General features: G+C 37.2%; 3 protein-coding genes and 1 pseudogene across 3 annotated transcripts; 3 read left to right on the top strand and 1 right to left on the bottom strand.

The window, feature by feature from the left end:
- The first annotated feature begins 4,686 nt into the window (after positions 1-4,686).
- On the top strand, positions 4,687-6,063 carry LOC125575473. The gene is made up of 8 exons (XM_048774264.1): positions 4,687-4,770; positions 4,837-5,028; positions 5,087-5,191; positions 5,271-5,378; positions 5,468-5,602; positions 5,689-5,735; positions 5,820-5,898; positions 5,993-6,063. Exons 1-7 carry the CDS (start codon positions 4,687-4,689, stop codon positions 5,839-5,841), a joined length of 693 nt encoding a protein of 230 aa, XP_048630221.1. The 3' UTR covers positions 5,842-5,898; positions 5,993-6,063.
- LOC125575435 lies at positions 5,980-7,197 on the top strand. Its single transcript, XM_048774263.1, has 5 exons — positions 5,980-6,072; positions 6,157-6,354; positions 6,429-6,635; positions 6,719-6,866; positions 6,966-7,197. The coding sequence occupies exons 1-5, from the start codon at positions 5,980-5,982 to the stop codon at positions 7,079-7,081; spliced, it is 762 nt and encodes a 253-aa protein (XP_048630220.1). The 3' UTR covers positions 7,082-7,197.
- Positions 7,198-7,390: 193 nt separating this feature from the next.
- On the top strand, positions 7,391-14,063 carry LOC106431685 (annotated as a pseudogene).
- Positions 14,064-14,219: 156 nt separating this feature from the next.
- Positions 14,220-18,141, bottom strand: LOC106431693 (protein LEAFY). Its single transcript, XM_013872503.3, has 3 exons — positions 16,733-18,141; positions 15,857-16,257; positions 14,220-15,022 (listed from the first exon to the last, which is right to left on the bottom strand). The coding sequence occupies exons 1-3, from the start codon at positions 17,193-17,195 to the stop codon at positions 14,627-14,629; spliced, it is 1,260 nt and encodes a 419-aa protein (XP_013727957.2). The 5' UTR covers positions 17,196-18,141; the 3' UTR covers positions 14,220-14,626.
- Positions 18,142-19,782: the final 1,641 nt, after the last annotated feature.

Below are 19,782 nucleotides of genomic sequence, written 5' to 3'. Positions count from 1 at the left end.
GGATGCCCTAGCCGTCGATGCCACAATTCTGATGTAGAGGAGTTCTTGTATGCAGACTTGTGAACACTAGCAGCTACAACACCCGTGAAATAATAAACTCCCTCTCGTTCTTCACCCGTTCCAATCAGGGTCTTCGTAAAACGGTCCTGCAAGACACACAACGTATCAGTAAAAATAGCTATGCAACCGGTTTGTTTAAGTAAACAAGACGCTGAGATTAAGGTGCAGTTGAAATCAGGGACGTAGAGAACGTCTTTCAAACAATAGTCACGACTCAGCACAAGTGTGCCTTTCTTGAGAGCTCGTGAAAATCGGCCATCAGGAAACTTGACTGAGGATGGTAGAATATCAGATACATCACTCAAAAGTGATAGGTTTCCTGTCATATGATGAGAAGCACCAGTGTCGATAATTATGTCAGTAAATTTGGTTTTACCGGCCAATCTTTCAGATGAGATATTCGAACGAGAGGATTGTAGCAGTTGAATGATCTGAGAAATCTGATCGTTGTCAAGAGGTGATGATGCCACGTTGTTGGTTGTCGCTCGAGTTGTATTTGAACGACCACCACGACCGCGATTGTTTGAGTAGCGTCCTCCTCGACCCCGTTGATTATATGTTGCTCCCCCTGAGTTATTTCGTTGTTGTTGTTGTTCATTCCACCACTCTGGAAATCCATGCAAGAGGAAGCATTCCGATTGATCATGACCCTTGCGAGAGCAGTGAGTGCAGACTCTGTTAGGATCACGACTGCGAGCAACTGCAGCTTGTAGTGGATCTATTTTTGCTGTGTCTGTACGTGCGGAGAAACCAATTGCTTCTGTTTTAGTTTCTGTAGGTCGAGAATTGTTGTGTTGCTCTTCTCTGATGACACGAGAGTAAACTTTGTTGATATCCGGTAATGGTTCTTCATCTATTATCTGTGAACGTATGGTGCGGAAGCGTGATTCGTCGAGACCAAACAGGAATTTGTGTACTCTGATCTCTTCTCGTTCTTTTTCTATATCTGCCGCAGCCTCACAAGAACACGCCCGTGTTGTGTTTAAATTATCCAGTTCTTCCCAGAGTTTAGATAATCGACCATAGTATTCGATAACACTCTGTCCGTTCTGTTGACATGTGTTAATTGAGTCTCGGAGTTGATGTATACGAACGCCGTTTTTAACGGAGAAGCGCCGCTGTAGATTTTCCCATAGCTTGTGAGCTTCTGGTACGAACGACACAGTAGATCTTATCTTGGGATCAATCGAGGTTCTAATCCAACCTACAAGCATCGAGTTTGTTGCCTGCCATCGAGTGAGGTCTGGTTCCGTCGTCGGTTTTGCGATGGTACCATCAATAAAACCAAGCTTCCGCTTTGCTTGGATCGAATTTGACAATTCCGTTGCCCATTCCGTATAGTTATCACCTTTAAGGAGGACAGAAGTAATAAGAGCACCAGGATTATCTGATGGATGTAGATAGTATGGAGAAGATATGACGGACTCTGTGATGGCGCCTTGATTGTCAGACATGTTTCTTGAGAAACACGTTTTTGTAGAAAAGAAATTTAAGAATTATAGAAGGTCCAGGTCTTATGCTCTGATACCATGTAATATCATGTAAAGTCTGAATATAAGTGTTATTGATCTCAGAGCTCTAGCTCAGTATTTATACATCACGTAAGTCCTAAGTAGATAAGGACAAGTATGAGATAACATAAGCTCATGATTATCAGAAAGTATATAGAATATCCTATTCTAAGTAGGAGTTATCCCCATTAACTTGCCATGAAGAGATGTTATGATTCTTGAATGTTTTTCATGTTTTGCACTCTTATTTTTGTTGGTTAAAGATTCTTGAAAGTGTAACTTTTATTTCATAGAATATAACTAGATATTACATGAAACGCATACCAAATCTAGTTCATTTTATCGTCCTACAAATGCAAACACAAGCTACTGAGCTCATGAGGTGGTATAAAATCTCATCTGATCTGCTAAATTTTTTCTTACATAAATTATATATGTGTGTTCCATAGTTCCATTTAACGTATTTACAACCAAGCTTAAACCTCGTTTTAGTTATCTGTTATTATTACCATAAAATAACAAAGTTAAGTGCAAAAAATACCATTATGACGAGTTGACATGAAATAGTTTTTCAAAATCAACGACTAATCTGTCGTGTGAATTACAAGATTCGGCACCCAACAATACATGCATGTGAACTTCAACATCATGCAAACTCCAACTACTAAAAGAATTGTCTTTTATTTTTTCGGTTGTATTAGTTTTCACGATCGATGATCGGCTTAAGACGCGTGATAGGCACCGTCACAACTTTGCTGGACGGTCTCGACCCTCAACGAAATATCTGATGATGAAATCCACTTGAGCTGGACTTCGAAGTCTTACACCACTTGATTCACTAGTGGAACTCTATCAAATTGACTATCCATATAAAGTTAAAAAATATACAGTGACATGTGTTTGAATCTTTTAACCAAAATAGAAGTAATGAAATAAAAATATTAAATAAAATACGGTTCCAGTATAAAATCAATTGGTAATAGATAAATTAATTTATCTATTTAATATATTATTTTAGTTTCAGAATATCTCTGGTACCATAGTAAGTTAAATGAGTTTTTAACCTAAAATCAATTAGTAATATGTGGATTTATTAATCTTTTATATATATTTTTTGTTTAAATTAAGTATCATTGTAAAATAATTTCTTTTCATTACAAAATAAGTGTTAATTTATGATTTTAATTCAATTTTTATTAGTTTTATCGCTTTTACTTCTAATTAAACTTTTTAAAAATAATAAATGTTATGAAATTTTAACAGTAAATGAAATCAAACGTTAAACTTGTTTTTAATTTGTTATGAAAAATAATATCTAATTTGAAACTGATAGAATATCAATTAAAATATTTTTCAATTTCTGATGTGATACTTTGTACCAAGTACTTTGAATTGTCTACTTTATCACAAGTTGTCTAATGAATAATACAAAAGAATTAACAAGACAAAACACCAAATGTCTTATCTGCGTCCGATTTTGGTTGGTAATAAATGAAATAGACACTTTGAAAATCTCAAGTCGACAGACTAGAATTCAACGAGCATACCTAAGAAGTAGGAAAAGTCAATATAATAAAATAAAAAAAACAGGTTTAGACTTTTTAACAAGGGGCCGGTGAGTCGGTGCCGGTGCGAACCGCCGGCCTCACCAACCTTGTTACTGATTTCAATCTTTGCGGCCGTACAACATCTCTCCATTCAATTTTTAGAAACTTCTAGGCCCAAAACTTAGAGACATCACGACACTTAACACATATTTGTTTACTACATTGTTATAGTTTGTTCAAGCGCTGGTTGTGATTCCTTCCGGTTTCTTGTGGCAAGCAGCCTCTAAGCATTATTTAGCTCTAAGAAACTTTGACCGGAGATAAAAGCTTCCTCTTTTGCATCGCGTTCGAATAAGTTGTCGTACCTCTGCAACATAGCATACATACAATGTTATTTTTTTAAGCAAACAAAAAGGGATAAACCTAGCAAATATTTTTAAATTTTTATCACAAAAATAGTACTTAAAAAATCTTCAAAATAACATTTATAAATCAGTAAACTCAATACTTAATTACCTTATATATTAAACTCTAAATTTAATTTCATCCTTTAAATACTAAACCATAAATTTAAGAGAAATTCTTTTAAAAAAATCATTTTAAATTTATTTTCATAAAAGTAGACTCCCAAAAAAAGATGACCAAAAAAGAAGTTTTATTAAAGGGTAAATATATATTTATACTCTTAGGTTTAACTAATCTAAGACTCATGATTTAGAGTTTAGAGGTGGGGTTTTGGATGTGCTCAAATTTTTAAAAATAAAAACTAAATATTAAAAATTTAAAAATAAAAAGGGATATTTTGGTCATTTTAATTTTTTGAAGGCTATTTTCGTGACAAAAACTTAAAAGAGCTATTTGAGAGAATTGTCCTAAATTTAAATATATAAATATTTATCTTTTTTTTACATTTTATTAAAAGTTATTTAGGAATTTTTCTCCATTTGTGGTAATTTTTGAAAAGAAAAGCTATTAAATGATATTTCTTAAAACATAACATACATACAACGTGTCATGTCGATAACAAACCTTTAAGAAACGTCGGAATTTAAATTGGGCCCCCATGTTTTTAATCTTAGCCCATTACTTTAATGTGGTTATTCGGGTGTAGTCCCCAATGTTTCAAATAATTAGTTTTGCCCCCAATATCTTTCAAATTTATACATTAGTACATATCATCCGTCTTCTATCTTCTTCTATAATATTTGAAAATTTCTTTGATCGAATATCTTGTGTTTTCGTTTTCAATGGCTGAAACATTTTCTACGAATCTTTTCAAGCCAAATTCGAAGATTTCACACAAGTTTCGTATTTATTTATATTATTGTTTATTCCAAACGGGAAACGCACACGAGGTGTTCGACAAAATTCCCCCTTCTGGTGTATGTGTTTTTTTTTTTTTATATCCCAACACAAAACAATGTCACGTGGCGCTCACGTGATAAAAGCCAGCCTCTTGACCGCGTTTGCAGTTACTACATTCCTTCTTTTTTTTTCCCGCCGTTTCTCTCTCTCTGAAGAAATAAGATAACTTGAGAGTCAAGAAAGCCCGCAAGAATCTTGTAGAAATGGAATTGGATGATGTCGAGGTAAAGAAGCTCTGCCGAAAGGTTATACGCTACGCTGACGGCGATCACACCAAGTGGTTGCTGGTGTGTGAGACACTGCGAGCTGAGAGTTTGGGAGTCAAAGAAAAGTCTAGACCCGTGTGAGGATAGGAGAAGTTCTCTAGTGCTGAAGAATGTAGGACTCATCTTGAACAAGAGCATGCTGATGATTTTAAACCTCATTCGGAAAAGGATATGGTCAAGAGGATAGGGAAGACCTGGGGTCATAAGATACTGGTTGGGGTGTGGGAACCAGTGGATGCAGTTGCTGCTGTTGGAATGATCAAAACTCAGCTCGCGTACGTGAAGGCTTTTACATCTAAGTCTAGGAAGAAGGGGTGGTCCAACGAATGGCCTTTAGCTGCGGTTGAAGAGCGGAGTACGTTACTCAAGGAAATCAAGTTACTCAAGCAATGATATAGTATTGAAGTCCATAAAACTTCTGAAATCAGTGATTACCCAAAAGGTTCGTTCATGAGTATAGTATTCATTAACAGCAGAATAATATAAAACTGTTCATCTAAAATTATCTTCATGCCTTGCAGGTTCTGCTAATTGATAATTCAAGGATTAGATTGTTAGACAAACTCATACGGCTTTCTGTTTTTGACAACCGCTCTTACACGCTTCAGCTGCTGAAACCTTTCTTGCTGGTTGGTTGGTTTGAAACTTTGGTTTCATTTTCCGTCTGATTTGGTATTTGAACTGTTTCTTATATCCTTTCATGTCTTTTCTCATGTAGAATGAAATTGTAAGTATGGAATCAAAAGTCAAGTTAGATGCAGTAGAAGCTGATATTTTAGTCAACGAGGAGAAGAAGCCACTCAAAGAGGAGAAGTCACAGAGAAAAAAGACGAAAAAAACTAAAAGCATTAAGGTCTTTGAAGTTTTAAATTCACTATTTGCTTCTCTTACCTTTCAGTAAATGGTTTGTAAGAATGAATGGTCTTCATGGCGTAACAGAGAACTTCAACGAGCATGTCTAGTCCCGTTGATAAGAATGTTGAACGGTAAGCACCTCATGAGTCTTTATTGCGTGTTTGATGAATTGTTTCCGGGTTTCCTCTGAGCAAAACGTGTTCGTACATGTCCAGCACACCTTCTGTCAACCTTTAAGATACTATTGCAAGTGAAAAGGGACGATTGGAAATTTCATCCAACGCTGACATTCAGGTGGTAAAAGAGCTTCTCAATTGACGAATAATTTGAATGTGTTGTATTGGGATGCGAAATTCTTATTTCTTTCATTTGCCCATGCCTGGAAAAGATTCAGTGTCAGGAAACTTGGAGTCAGCACTTGGAGAAGGTGCAGCTAGATATAATTCAGCTCTTGACATGACGGTAAAGGTAAAGCAGTTACCAAACAAAAAAGACCATGTTCGTTCCATATGTAAAGACCTTCTTATTCTCTTTGATAAATTGAAATTGCAGGCCCTCATGAACATAAACGTTCTTAAAGAAGATATAAAGTACAATAAGCAACCATTTCACGGCAACCTGGAAGAACAAGTTCCTTGTGAGCTACAAAATTTATTTAGTGCTGTTGTGTCAGGGGAAATAAAAACTGAGGGAGTCTACAGTTTCATCTTGAGAGACTTACTTGCTTCCCTAGAAGAAGCTAAGTCCATGGTTCGTGTGAATAATATAAGCTTCTAAGCATCATATTGTTTTTTTATGCTTAACTAAAAGTAATGTATTTTCAGTCAAGTGGTGCTGCTGAGGTACTTGTAACCATCCTTGAGTCTTGGCATCGCTGGACAAATTTAGAAAGAGAAAGCTTGGTGACACGCCTTTTTACATTGGAGGAAAATGAAAGAATGCATTGTAGAAAATGCAGAAGGATGCCAAATTATCCAGAGCAAAGTTCTTATGGAATTGTTATGGCTGCAGATTCAATCCGAGACTTGAAGGTATGTTTCATTTATTTCGTATATCTTTCCTAGATAAACTGTTACGTGCCGTAAAATGATGTTATATGCTTATCTATATGCAGTGTACTTTTCGGAATATGAAGTTTGTGGATATTCTTAAGGTGATGCGCATGGAATACAAAATGTTATGCGACATTAAATCTGGAGGCTGTGGAACGACAAATTTTGTTCATCATGTTATAAGTAGATGCCCATCTATCTTCATAATCGGTAAGTTTTGAGAACCATGAATGTGATCTTATGCGTTTGTTTCATTTACTATGCTTATGATTAAATAACGTTGGTGTTATGTGGGGTTTGCAACATTAGTATTAGAATGGGAGAAGAGTGAAACAGAAAAGGAAATTTTTGAAACAACAAAGGCTCTAGAGTGGGAGATAGATATCAGCAGGCTGTACAAAGGCTTAGAACCAGGGCCGGCTTAATACTGCCAGGGGCCCTAGGGCAAATTTTTTTTTTTTTTATTCTCTAAAATTTATATAGAGATAATGTTTAAAATATTTTTAAAATTTAGTCAATAATATTTTATATATTTTGTAATGAAAATAAAACTATATACATATCAAATAATTTTGGGCCCTTTTTAATTTTATTTATTGTATTTATAATTTTTTTTTATATATAAAATATAGATTTATAAAAAATTGGGCCCCTTATTTATCATTACACGGGGGGGACACGGGTTCGGACCCGGGGCGGTCGCACCGCTTGTCCCCCCTTGTAAGCCGGCCCTGCTTAGAACAAAACACTAACTACCGGCTTGTGTCTATGGTAAGAATTAAAAAAAAAAAAAAAACTGAAACAGAGTCACAAATGCTTGTTCTATTTCTTTCTTATGTATCTCTCTGTTACATGCTCAGTATATATATGGGATGTGAATGCAGGTTGGATATGGTGAAGAAGAAAGAGAACACATATGCATGGCTTATGAAAAGAGCCGGTGGGTCAATCTCAGACGTGAGTCTTTAGCAGGAGAGGTAAGATAATTTTCGCTTTCTTGAGTAGAATTGTGAAGTTAAATACAGACGTTGTAAACATCTGTAATTGCATAGGTTGTTGGCAACAACTGGAAGAATGTGGTCAGATTCTGTGGAGAAAGGAAGGTTCGGCCAGAGATTTTGTTTTATGAAGAGCTGCCTGATCCATGATGGCCTAACAAGTGTATAGATATGGGATATGTTGATGCAACCTAATTAGAAGTATAATCTAGAATCAAGTTGTTAGCCATGGGCAACTTGATTTTCTCAAGAAACACCAAACTCCTTAACCTGCAACTAATGACATAATAAAATAATATAACCAACAATGTAGCTGGTTTAAGATAATACTTGTAAAGTCTATGGATAAAATAGGCTAAAAATCAGTAATATTCTAGTTTGTGGTATATAATGAAAGGTTAATAAAACTTTTAAACATTATTTTTTGGTCCCCAAATGTTTCAAAATATTATTTCTTTGCCCCGTATCTTTCAATTTTTGAAGATTAGGCTTTTCTCCACCACCTTTAATAGACTCACGCTGCTTGATTTAGTGTTTGCGTATACACACTTTGTTCATCACAGTCATGAAGACGAACATTGTCCGAAACTTCACACTAGTTTTGGTCTATTTATCCCACAAAGTGTTCGATACAATTCCCCAATTGGCAACGCTCAAAATGTTCTTCTTTCCCCGCATTGTCACGTGCCTCTCACGTGATAGAAGCATGACGATCGTTCGAAGCTTCACACTAGTTTCGAATTATTTATCCCAAACGGGTAAATGCACACAAAGTGTTCGATACAATTCCCCCAATGGCAACGCTCAAAATGTTCTTCTGTCCCCTGCATTGTCACGTGCCTCTCACGTGATAGAAGCTTGACCATTGTTTCGACGCTTCACACTAGTTTTGATCTATTCATCTCAAATGGTTAATGCGCACAAGGTGTTCGATACAATTCCCCAATGGCAATGCTCAAAATGTTGTTTTTTCCCCCCACGCCTTGTCACGTGCCTCTCACGTGATAGAAGCCACCGTCTTCTCTTCCTTTCTGTTACGTTCGTTGATTTTCCCGCCTTTACTCTTAACAACTTTCTCTCTGCAAAAGGCAAGAAAGCCTCTTGAGAATCGTTGACTAATGGAGTCTTCTCTGTTTAAAGACGACGAAGAAGGCGCAGAGCTCTTCCGCGACGCCAAAGATCTAATCGCTAAAGGAGACCACACCAAGGCCCTGGAGATACTCGAAGATCTGTTACTATTCTACGCACAAGAAGAAGGCTCATCGCTTCTACACAACGAACAAGCTACAATCTTCTCGAAGCTATCACGAGAAGCAACGAAAAACCCTAACTTGGCGTTCACGTACCTTTTGGCTTCAGTCTCATGCCTTGCCGAACACGTAAACCTCTCGCGGCTCTGCGCAGAAAGGCTCCACCAACTAGGTCAACACCTTGGATCGGTGCTGTATTACAAGGAGTGTGTTCGCATAGGGAAACAGAGTTTATATTTTTCTCGAGGCATAGAAGAGGAAAGGAGGAAAAAATTGGAGTTTATGATCAAAGATGCAGAGTTGAGGATCCTTGAGTGCAAGACTGAGACTATTAGAACCGATGAGGCGAAGTTTGTGGAGACAAAGAGAAGTCCAGAGCCTGTTAATAAAGGACTGAGGTTGTTTTGGATTGGTTTGGATGTTAAGATCAAGAGGGAGTTGATGAAAGTAAGTATTGAGAAGCTTAGAGGCTTTGTACATAGCAGCGAGGGGTCACTAAAGGCTTTGGAGAAAGTTCTCGCTTATGCTAAGGAACACAAGAGATGGACGACATGGGTGTGTCGAACTATATGTTTAGCGGATTTCTCTAAAGCTGAAGAGTGTAAGGCTCATTTTGAGCAACAACATGGTGCAGATTTTAAGCCTGAGTTGGAGAAGGATGTGGTCGTGAGGATAGGGAAAAACTGGGGTCATAAGATTAAGGGTGGAGGTTGGGATGCGGTGGATACATTAGCTGCTGTTGAGATGATCAAAACTCAGCTTGAAGATGTGAAAGCGTTTACAACGGAAGCTAGGAAGAAGGGGTGGTCAAACCAATGGCCTTTGGTCGAGGATGAAAACCGGAGTGGTTTGCTCAAGGAAGTTAAACTACTCCTTGTGTCGCTCTATGAGCATCAGATTCTCTCCTGCAGTATTAGAGACTGGGTGATGCGTTTTCCGGTTAAGCATCTTAGGAAACTCGAGGTTTCGGAAGAGAGTATTAACGATTGTCACATAGTGGAAACACCACAGAGCGTATGTTTTCTTGGACGTTATGAGCTCAGTCAGATCCTAGCCTTTCTAGGAACTATCAAGTGTGAAAGGCATGATGGTACAGAACAAGTTTGCAGAGCAGTGGACAGTGTGTTGGATCGTATTCGAATTAAAGAAAGTGTCGAACTCGACGAGCAGTTTTCATTGATGCTCCTGGATAAAAGACTGTTGAAAAGCAATAGTGCTGCTCCATTTGATGGTTGTGTTGATGATGGGAAAATCAAATTCATTAAAGATCCTGATGTTCACTACGCCAAGGCACAAGCTCAGGGAGGTGATATGATATCCTGGTTAGGTGACTCCTCTTCAGTGGATAAAAGCTTTCCAAAACCTATCAGGGAACACAATCTTGAAACCTGGGTGGCTGTTTGAGAGCTGTTCAGTACACATGTAAAGCATTGAGAACCAAGTATGTAATGAAAGAGCACGTCTTGGAGTATGAAGCAGCTCTTACTTTCGTGGAGAACTTGTGTATGCTTGAAGATAAAAGAAGAGAGAATGCTCAGGACGATCGAAGGAAGAAGAGCTATGCATCTCTTCTCTGTGATAGATGTGAAGAGAGAGTCCCAAAAGAAAAAAATTCCCTCACTGCAAGATTGTTCTTGTGTGCAGTAAGAGATGTTTTCGAGGGAGGATGGGATCCGACATTTGATTTAGAAGATTGCATGAGTCGTGTACGTGAGGGTAAAGGTCTCAGAGATGACATAGTGTTGAAGTACATAGAACTTCTAAAATCGGCTGTCACAGAAAAGGTTCATCCATGATTTGAATATATTTTCATAATAACATAAAAGTGTCCATCTGAAAGTATCTATATAACTTGCAGGTTCTGCGGATCGATGCAAAGATATTGCTGATTGATAATTCAAGGATTAGATTGTTAGACAAGCTCACAAGTCTTTCTGCTTTTGACAACCGCTCTTATATGCTTCAACTGCTAAAACCTTTCTTGCTGGTTGGTTTTAAACTTTGATTATATACAGATAGCTCTCATTTTCTATCTTATATGACATTTGAGATGTTTCTTATATGATTTTCATGTAGAGTGAGATTTTAAATATGGAATCAAAAGCCAAGTCAGAAGCAGCAGAAGCATATCTTTTACTCGAAGAGGAGAGGAAGTCACTCAAAGAGGAGAAGAAGTCACAGGCAAAAAAAAAGAAGACAAGTAAAAGCACTAAGGTCTTTAAACTCTTAAATTCTCTGTTTGCTTCTCTGACTATTCCGTTCATCTGTTCTAAGAATGAATGGGCTTCATTGTGCAACAGATAACTTCAACGAGCATGGCTAGTCCCGTTGAACAGTAAGTGTTAGATTAATTACCAATATCTTGTGACAGCTTTGCTATTTAAACACAAGTAAATACAAAGAAACATTCGAGGGGAAATACGTTTACTTACATGGTACCTCAAGAGTCTTTTTTTTTCGTGTTTGATGAATTGTTCTTACATGTGCAGAAAACCTTCAATCGACCATGAACCGGGAGGTACATCTCAATCACCAAAAACGATGGAAGAAGATTCCATCACAATGGAACCAGAAGATACTCTTGGAACTGAAAAGGGTCCATTGGAAATTTCATCCACCAATGACATTCAAGAGGGAGCTACTAAAGTTAACACTGATGGTAAAAAGAGCTTCTCAAGTGACGATTAATCTGAACTTTTTTTTTTTTTAAGATTCATCCTTCTTATTAATATTGATGTTTCAAGATATGCAAAACATGCCTGAAGAAGGTTCACTGTCCGGACATTTGGAGTCATCACTTGACATGACGCTTAAGGTAAAGCAGTGACCAAACAAAAAAGTAACAAGATTCAGTACCTAAACTGTCATCTTCTGATTTATCTCATTCCATATCCCTTTACCTTCTTATATAAATTCACACTGAAACCTTTCTTGCTGGTTGGTTTGAAACTTTATTTATACACAGAGAGCTTTCATTTTTCCGGCTGATTTGGTATTTGAATTGTTTTCTTATATGTTTTCATGTAGAATGAAATTGTGATTATGGAACCCAAAGTCAAGTCAGATGCAGCAGAAGGGAAGAAGAAGTCACAGGCCAAAAAGACGAAAAAAGATAAAAGCATTAATGTATTTGTAGTTCTAAATTTCTCTATTTGCTTCTCTGACTTTTCGGTTAATAAGCTCTAAGAATGAATGGGCTTCGTGGCGCAGCCGATAACTTCAACGAGCATGGCTAGTCCTGTTGATAAGACTATTGAACAGTAAGTACCTCAACAATCCTTTTTTGCGTGTTTGATGAATTGTTTTCTTGTTTTCTCTGAGCCATACTTGTTCTTACATATCCAGTGAATCTTCTGTCAAACTTGAACCGGAAGAAGATTCTATGGAACCGGAAAGAGGTCGAGTGGAAGCTACTACAGTTGACCGTGATGGTAAAAAGATCTTTCTCAATTGACGAATAATTTGAATTTGTTTTGTTTTGTTATGCGCTCATAATTCTTATTTCTTTATTCACCACCTTCAAGATATGAAAAACATGGCTGGAGAAGATTCACTGTCGAAAATTTTGGAGCCAGTCCTTGAAGGAGCTACAGCGAGATACAATTCAGCTCTTGACACGACGCTAAAGGTAAACCAGTATACGTTAACTGTGGTCTTCTGATTCAGCTCATTCCATATTTTCTTTGATAAGTTCAAAAAAAGTGTTGGTATTGCAGGCCCTTCTGAGCATAAACGTTCTTAAAAAACAAGTTCTAAATTACAATAAGCAACCAGTTCATGACAACCTAGAAGAACAAGTTCTATGTGCGCTACAAATTTTATTCACTGCGGCTGTGTCAGAGGAAATAAAAACTGAGGGAGTCTACAGTCTCATCTTGAGAGACTTACTCGTGTCCTTAGAAGCAGTTAATTGCATGGTTCGTGTGAATAATATTAGCTTCGAAGCATCATATTCTATTTTTATATTTTAATAAGCTTAACTAAAGGTAATGTATATTTTCAGTCGAGTGGTGCTGCTGAGGTACTTGTAACCATCCTTGAGTCTTGGCATTGCTGGAAAAATTCAGAAAGAGAAAGCTTGGTGACTCGCCTTTTCACGTTGGAGGAAAATGAAAGAATGAGTTGTAGAAAATGCGGAAGGAAGCCAAATTATCCAGAGCAGAGTTCTTACGGCATTGTTGTAGCTTCAGATTCAATCAGAAACGTTAAGGTATGTTTTCATTAATTTGGCTTCTTGCCTTTCCTTAGAGAAACTGGTACTTCCCCTTTATAAAGCTGTTATGTGCTTTTCATATATGCAGTGTGCTTTTGGGGATATAAAGTTTGTGGATGTCCTCAAGGTGACCCGCATGAATTATAAAATGTTATGTGACATTAAAACTGGAGGCTGTGGAACGTCAAATTGTGTTCATCACGTTATAAGTAGATGCCCACCTATCTTCATAATCGGTAAGTTTTTGAAAACCATGATTATGATCTCATATACTTATTTCATTGGCTATGGTTATAATAAAATAACGTTGGTGTTTTGTAGTGTTAGAATGGGAGAAGAGTGAAACTGAAAAGGAAATTTCTGAAACAACAAAAGCTCTGGAGTGGGAGATAGATATCAGCAGGCTGTACGAAGGCTTAGAACCAAACACTAACTACCGTCTTGTGTCTATGGTTAAAAAAAAAAAAAACTTGTCCTATTGTTCTTCTGTGTTTCTCTGTAATAGTCTCTGATATAAGGGATGTGAATGCAGGTTGGTTATGGTGAAGAAGACGAAGAACACATCTGCATGGTTTATGAAAAGAACAGGTGGGTCAATCTCAGACGTGAGTCTTTAGCAGGAGAGGTAAGACAGAAACTGTTGATTTTGTCTTCCTTGTGTTGAATTGTTGGGATAATATATGTGTGGGAATGGGATAGGTTGTTCGTAGCTGGAAGAGTGTGGTTAGATTCTGTGGAGAAAAGAAGATTCGGCCAGAGATTCTGTTCTATGAAGCTGCACGATCCGTGATGACCTGACAAGTGTATCAACATGGGGAAACCCAGCATCGATGTATAAAACATTGAGAATTTGGCTCTGACATTATGTACTTAGATTCATATCTTGAATCAAGATTGATAGTCATGTTAAACTTGATCTTCTCAAGAGACACCAATGTGCAAGTAATGACATGATAAAAGAGTACATGTACAGTTTTTAAGCTGATTGTTTTTGCTGGGCATAGTAAAGATATATTCTGGTGCAGACTTGTACTTGCGCTTACTTTACTTGCCTCCAGGTTACTGTTCTAGCAGAAGGTACCACAGCAAGTGGAAGCAAAGCATCAGGACCCGCCATTTGGGAACTTAACTTTGTTTGGTTCCTAGTCATTCGTCGACTATGCACCAATGGCTTCTTCTGCTTCTTGTCTCGCAAGTCAGAAGAAGCAAGCAGAACATTTTATTGACAAACAGGAACTCAATTCCAGATTCTACTTCATTTAAGTGTGTCCAGTGCACCATTCTCTCCTTTTCCAGCAGATTCTACTTCCATTTATTATTTAGATTTTAATTTTATAAGTTAGTGTAATGATTCATTCTTATCTCGACTGATTTTGCGTTTCATTGTAACTTTTTTATAATAATTCGGAAAAAAAAAACGAACAAGCCCAGCCAAAACGAGTAAAAACTAGAGCCTAATAATTAACTAAGAAAACGAACAAGAAACTAAACAAACAAACAATAACCCAACTAATTAAACCCCAAACCGCCAGACGCGGACGATCCAGTGCAGCTAATACCGTTCCCAACCAAAGCTGAAGCCGCAGCAACCGCATTGCTCCGCTCCAAATGGCAGAGCTGACGCAGCTTAGTGGGGACATACCAAATGGAGAGACGAGGGTGAGCGTTGAAAACTGCGTCTATGTCCCAGCCATGACGACAAGCTATGTTCACTAGCGGCTTGTAACATGCCTGACGCCACGACCCAACGTTCTCGCCGCGTTCTTTAAACGCTCTTCGTAGAGCGTTTGAAGCTTCTTCGTCTAGGCAGTGGAGTGCGTAGCAATGAACGTAGTGTCGCATCTTCGGCTTGTTTATGTAACTCGCTCCGGACTTCTTGGCGTATCTGAATACTTGGTTCGTCACCTATTTACATATTTTTCCAAAACATTAAAATCAGTATTTAATAGCTCCAAACAGAAAGTACCAATATTTATGTTGTAAAAAGATTATCATAAAAACAATGGAACTAAAAATTTGAGAAAGAACAAAAAAAAAAGGAGTTTTATTCGCTTAAATTTTCTGTACTTAAAAAAAAATAACGTGCGTCTGTACAAGCAATGGCACAGAGCTCATGGATTATGTACTATCATCACTCAAAGAAAGGAGACACTATTACCCGCTGAGCAATATCATGTATCCAAATATTATTTCTAAATATATACACACAAAAAATATATCCTTATTAATTGTCAAAAAGTATAATATCTATGTTTATTTACGCACATGCATGCAGAAATTGATCGAATCTAAATGCATAAGGACATCGTATCTTAGTACTTGCTATCTCATGTCGTTTTTAGACTAAAACAAAACAACGACTGTGTTTTTATCCTAACTCGACACGTTGTCGTACGCTGACTCTGTCAAAACTTTAAATTGAAATCTAACTATATTCGTTAACAAAAAGAAAATGTAAATCAGAACCTATATAAATCTATGCCACACATAGCAAAAACTAAAAAGAAAATAAAAAAATAATACTGGCAAACAAAACACTGACCTAGTGACTTGTCAAACTTACTTTAAAACAGCTGTCGATGATAATGGCTATGGTATCCCTACCATACCTCATAAATTCCGACAGAACTAATATATAAATATATTTTTCTTTTTTTTTGCGCAACATAAATATATTTTTCTAAAAATAATAATAATGTAAAAGTAAACGTACGGCTAGGATTAAGTCTTGGAAGATACCTTGGTGGGGCATTTTTCGCCACGGTCTTTAGCAATGGTCTGAACTTGAATAAGAAACTCGCGACACTGTTCGTACAAGTGGAAAAGATAATCCAAACCGTTCTTTTTGCCACGTGCCACTTCCCCTGGCTCCGTTACGATGAACGGATGCTCTCTCTGTCTCTCAATCCCCAACACACCACCACCTCCTCCTCCGTTACCGTCATCGTCATCATCACCTTCGTTCATGTCATCATCGGTTTCCACTGACGTCACCATCTGTTTCTTTCTGCGTCTTTGCTGTGGCTTCTTCATCTTTGCCTGCCCTGCGTCCCAATAGCCTCCTCCTCCGCCGTTGTTCCCCGCCGCATCGGTATGTTCTAGCTGATGCACTGGCTCCTCTGATAACCCTGTCCAATCATCTATATATACTTTTGTCACGATCACATAATTTCTATATACTATAACTAATCCTCGTACTTCTTGCAATAGGTCTAATATATAATAACCTGACTGCAACTGCATAGTGTATAAACTATACACAATAGTTTCACTATACACGTGAAGGGATGGTTCTAGTGACAACTGGATACAATATTCGCTTTGACCCAAAAATATTTTGAAAATATTTTATATCTAGATTCAATAGCACTCAAATTATAAAACAAAATTATTAAAATTAAAGTTAAAAATTTTAATAATCCTTAAACTTTTTTTTTCAGTTAGCTTATTATATACAATTGTTGACTTTGAAGTTACACTGGAGAGCCTCCAAATAATTGGTATTAATATTTTAAACGAAAGCATTATCAGAAAATTATGTTGCTCTCAACCTTATCATACACATATAAAACGTGGGGAATGTATATCTGTTTATTTATATATTCAATGTTGTACCTTCTTGAGAGAGAGCATCAAGAGCGTGATGAGTGCCGGAATCACCTGCGGCGGAGAGTAGCAAATGACGGCGTCTAGAAGACTCCTCCTCTTCCTCTTCTAGCAACCGTCTCCGTTCAGCTCTCACGGCGGCTTTGACACCGTACCGTTCACCCACGAGGAGCTCCCAACGAAAGATATGAGAGAGGCTATTCATCATATCCTCAAGCTCCTCGTCCTTCATGCCCACAAGCGTGCTCGCCGTGAAACCAAGCTCGGCTATCTTCGCCGCCGTGTAAAAACGTACACCGTAAGGACCGAACAAACCCTCCAACCCACCTAGTCTCATTCCAAACGCTGCCGTCTGCGGTGTTGCGGGTGGTTGTTGCTGCGGTGGAGGAGGAACCGGAGGTGGTGGTTGTTGAACCATTGCTCTCGTTGGGTTCCATCGGAATAAGCCACTCGTGAAACCTTCAGGATCCATATTCTCTTTCTTTACTCTTTTTTTGAGGAGGTTGCTTTATTGTTAAAATGACCATTCGAGCAGCTTCTATATATACAACAGTAAAGAATCTAGAAAATAAATTAAAACTTTTTGAAATATTCTTATTTTATATATCTGTTTATTGCAATAAAGTACGTATGTATATGTAAGTATTATATAAAGAAGATATGTGTCTTGCTGGAAAATTGACAGTTGTGACTAAACAAGTCAAGCTTTTTTTATCTTTCATCGACATTCTTTTTTCTCTGTATACTGATTATGACCCTTTGTCATTTGACACGTTAAGTTATAAAATGATTAGGGTTTTTATTGTGTTCTCTTCTTTTTATTAATACATTTTTATTTTTAAATTTATCTCTTACGTTTTTAATAGTTTTACTTCTGTAATTGTCTCTTTGAATCGGGCAATATGGTGTAGACCGTTATAATTTGAACGAAACTCTTTGCAGCAGCTGGAGAAATGTATATATTTCTCTGTAGTGTCCTTTACATAACTCAAACGAATAAGTTATCCACATAGGCTACTGAGTACGTCTTTTTAAGTTATGGTATAAGTTCTGATAAATTTATAATGAAAATAATTTTTGTGTGATAAGAAATATCAGCATTGTCTGAACGCGAATCTCGTGGACATTAAATGAGATTGTTAATTTATAGCAAAAATAGGAATTTAATTTTTTTTCTGCTGTGCAATAATAAATTCTGAGTATTTATAGATTTACAGGGAATTGATTTGCATTTAGAGAACAAAGATTAATAAATGCAAAGTGAAAACCTCAAAAGGAGGAGTCAGGAGTGTTTCAGTCTATCTAATCCCATGAACTTTGGGGTCTAATCTCTTCTACGATCATTACGTGTTGTCATCTCCCTGATCTATTATTACACCTGTCCTGAACATAAATTTTCGTTTCTATTTTTTTTTTGTCAATCTTTTCTAGGTAAAAAAGCAAAAATATCTTATTAAAAAAATTCTCAAACCGATAAAATACATTAATGTTATAGAAATAAACATCTAACTTGTTGTTTTTTTTTTGCTAAGTTCTAACTTGTTGTTTAATTGCTTTACTACTAATTTTTTGGGTGAGCTATTCTTTTGGCATCATCAGTATGAAGACTAACTTCATTTGATGATGGATAGCACACGTTCCAAACGTATAACTGTTCTACATTTGAAGACTAACTTGTTCCCATAAAATTCAGGCTCAGTAAATAGCATATATATGTTAGACTAGTTGAATATACCGTTAATTAAAATTCCCATCAAATTTAGTTGAAGACACCCCCAAGCAAAATGTATGCGACCCTACAAAAACTAAAACTATTACAAACGAAAATTATTACTATTATAATAAATAAGTAATCCCAATTTCATTTCGGATATAAAACCAAAAAAAGACTAATATATAGGTTGGGTCTAATTATACTTAATATTGAACTTTTTGAAGAAAAACCTTTCAAAAACAGATTCATAAAAAAATTAGAACAAAAATATATAATATCATAGTAAGCGAAACATATCTTGCTCTTGTTAGAACATCTGACCCAAAAAAGCTTCGTGGTCGTCACAAAAAACGTTAAATTACATTAAAACCGGAACTTTTTTTTTTATTGAAGTGAACAATCCTAGTTAAGTAAAACTCTCTTCTCTTTGTTCTCTAGAGAGACGAAGGTGAGAGGAAGTAGATCTAGGTTTTGACGGTGGTCGATTCCGGTGGCTCTCACAGCACCGGAGTCGCGTTTCGTTGCTCTATTGTTGTTTGCTCGTGTTGTTCTCTGAAGGCGTGGGGAGGATTCGACTGATTTGATGGATGTGAAGACTCCGGCGTGGAGGAGCGTGGTGGCGCGTGAAGTTTATTTTCAGAGTCAGGTCGCTAAAGTCAGGTATTTTCTAGATGTTGATGACGTGTGCTGGTTATTTCTCGCCAGCATCAGAGTTTGCTTCTTCTTTGAACTCCTAGATCTACTTGTCTTCTCGCTGGCCTTGTGCTTAAAGAGTTTGTTCCCTTTGCTCTTTCTGGTTTGAGCTGTATCTATCCTATAATGGGTTTTGGAATCTCTCTCGCCTTCATAGTTGGTCGTGATCAAGGTCTTGTGTAGTTTGCAGTGTCTTTGCTAATCTTCTGAGTTCATCTTAGACTAATCTGTCATGGAGTGTAGAGAATGGCTTAATTTGTCTTTGTTCCAGCAACGGTGAAGCAGAGTAGTAGTGGTATGTGGAGAGCTACTGAAGGTTAGTGTCGTGAAGAAGAGTTGGTTTCAAGTCACCCCTGGTCTCTCAGGTTCAAAGACGTCCTTCTCCTGCCCTTCGAATAAGTTACTTCTGGTCTCTCTTGGTCTCTGGATTTCCTAGGTGGCTTCTAGGTGTTGAAGCAATAGAAAGAGGTTGAGGCTTTGTAGTGTTCAGATGAAGGCGTGGTTGAGATGACAGCTCTTCCGGGTGTTTGTTTCTTCTTGTTTTATGTCTTGGCTTCGTCTTAGTGGTGGTGTGTGGTGTGTGTGGTCATCGTGAACGGGTGGTTCAGATGATGGTTTTTGCTCTTCATGAAGAACTTCTACTTTTTATGCT

This window comes from Brassica napus, unplaced genomic scaffold, assembly GCF_020379485.1.
Source record: "Brassica napus cultivar Da-Ae unplaced genomic scaffold, Da-Ae ScsIHWf_3038;HRSCAF=3832, whole genome shotgun sequence".
NCBI lineage: Eukaryota > Viridiplantae > Streptophyta > Magnoliopsida > Brassicales > Brassicaceae > Brassica > Brassica napus.
Note: the sequence above shows the minus strand (reverse complement) of the source record. Positions and strands in the feature narration are given on the sequence as shown.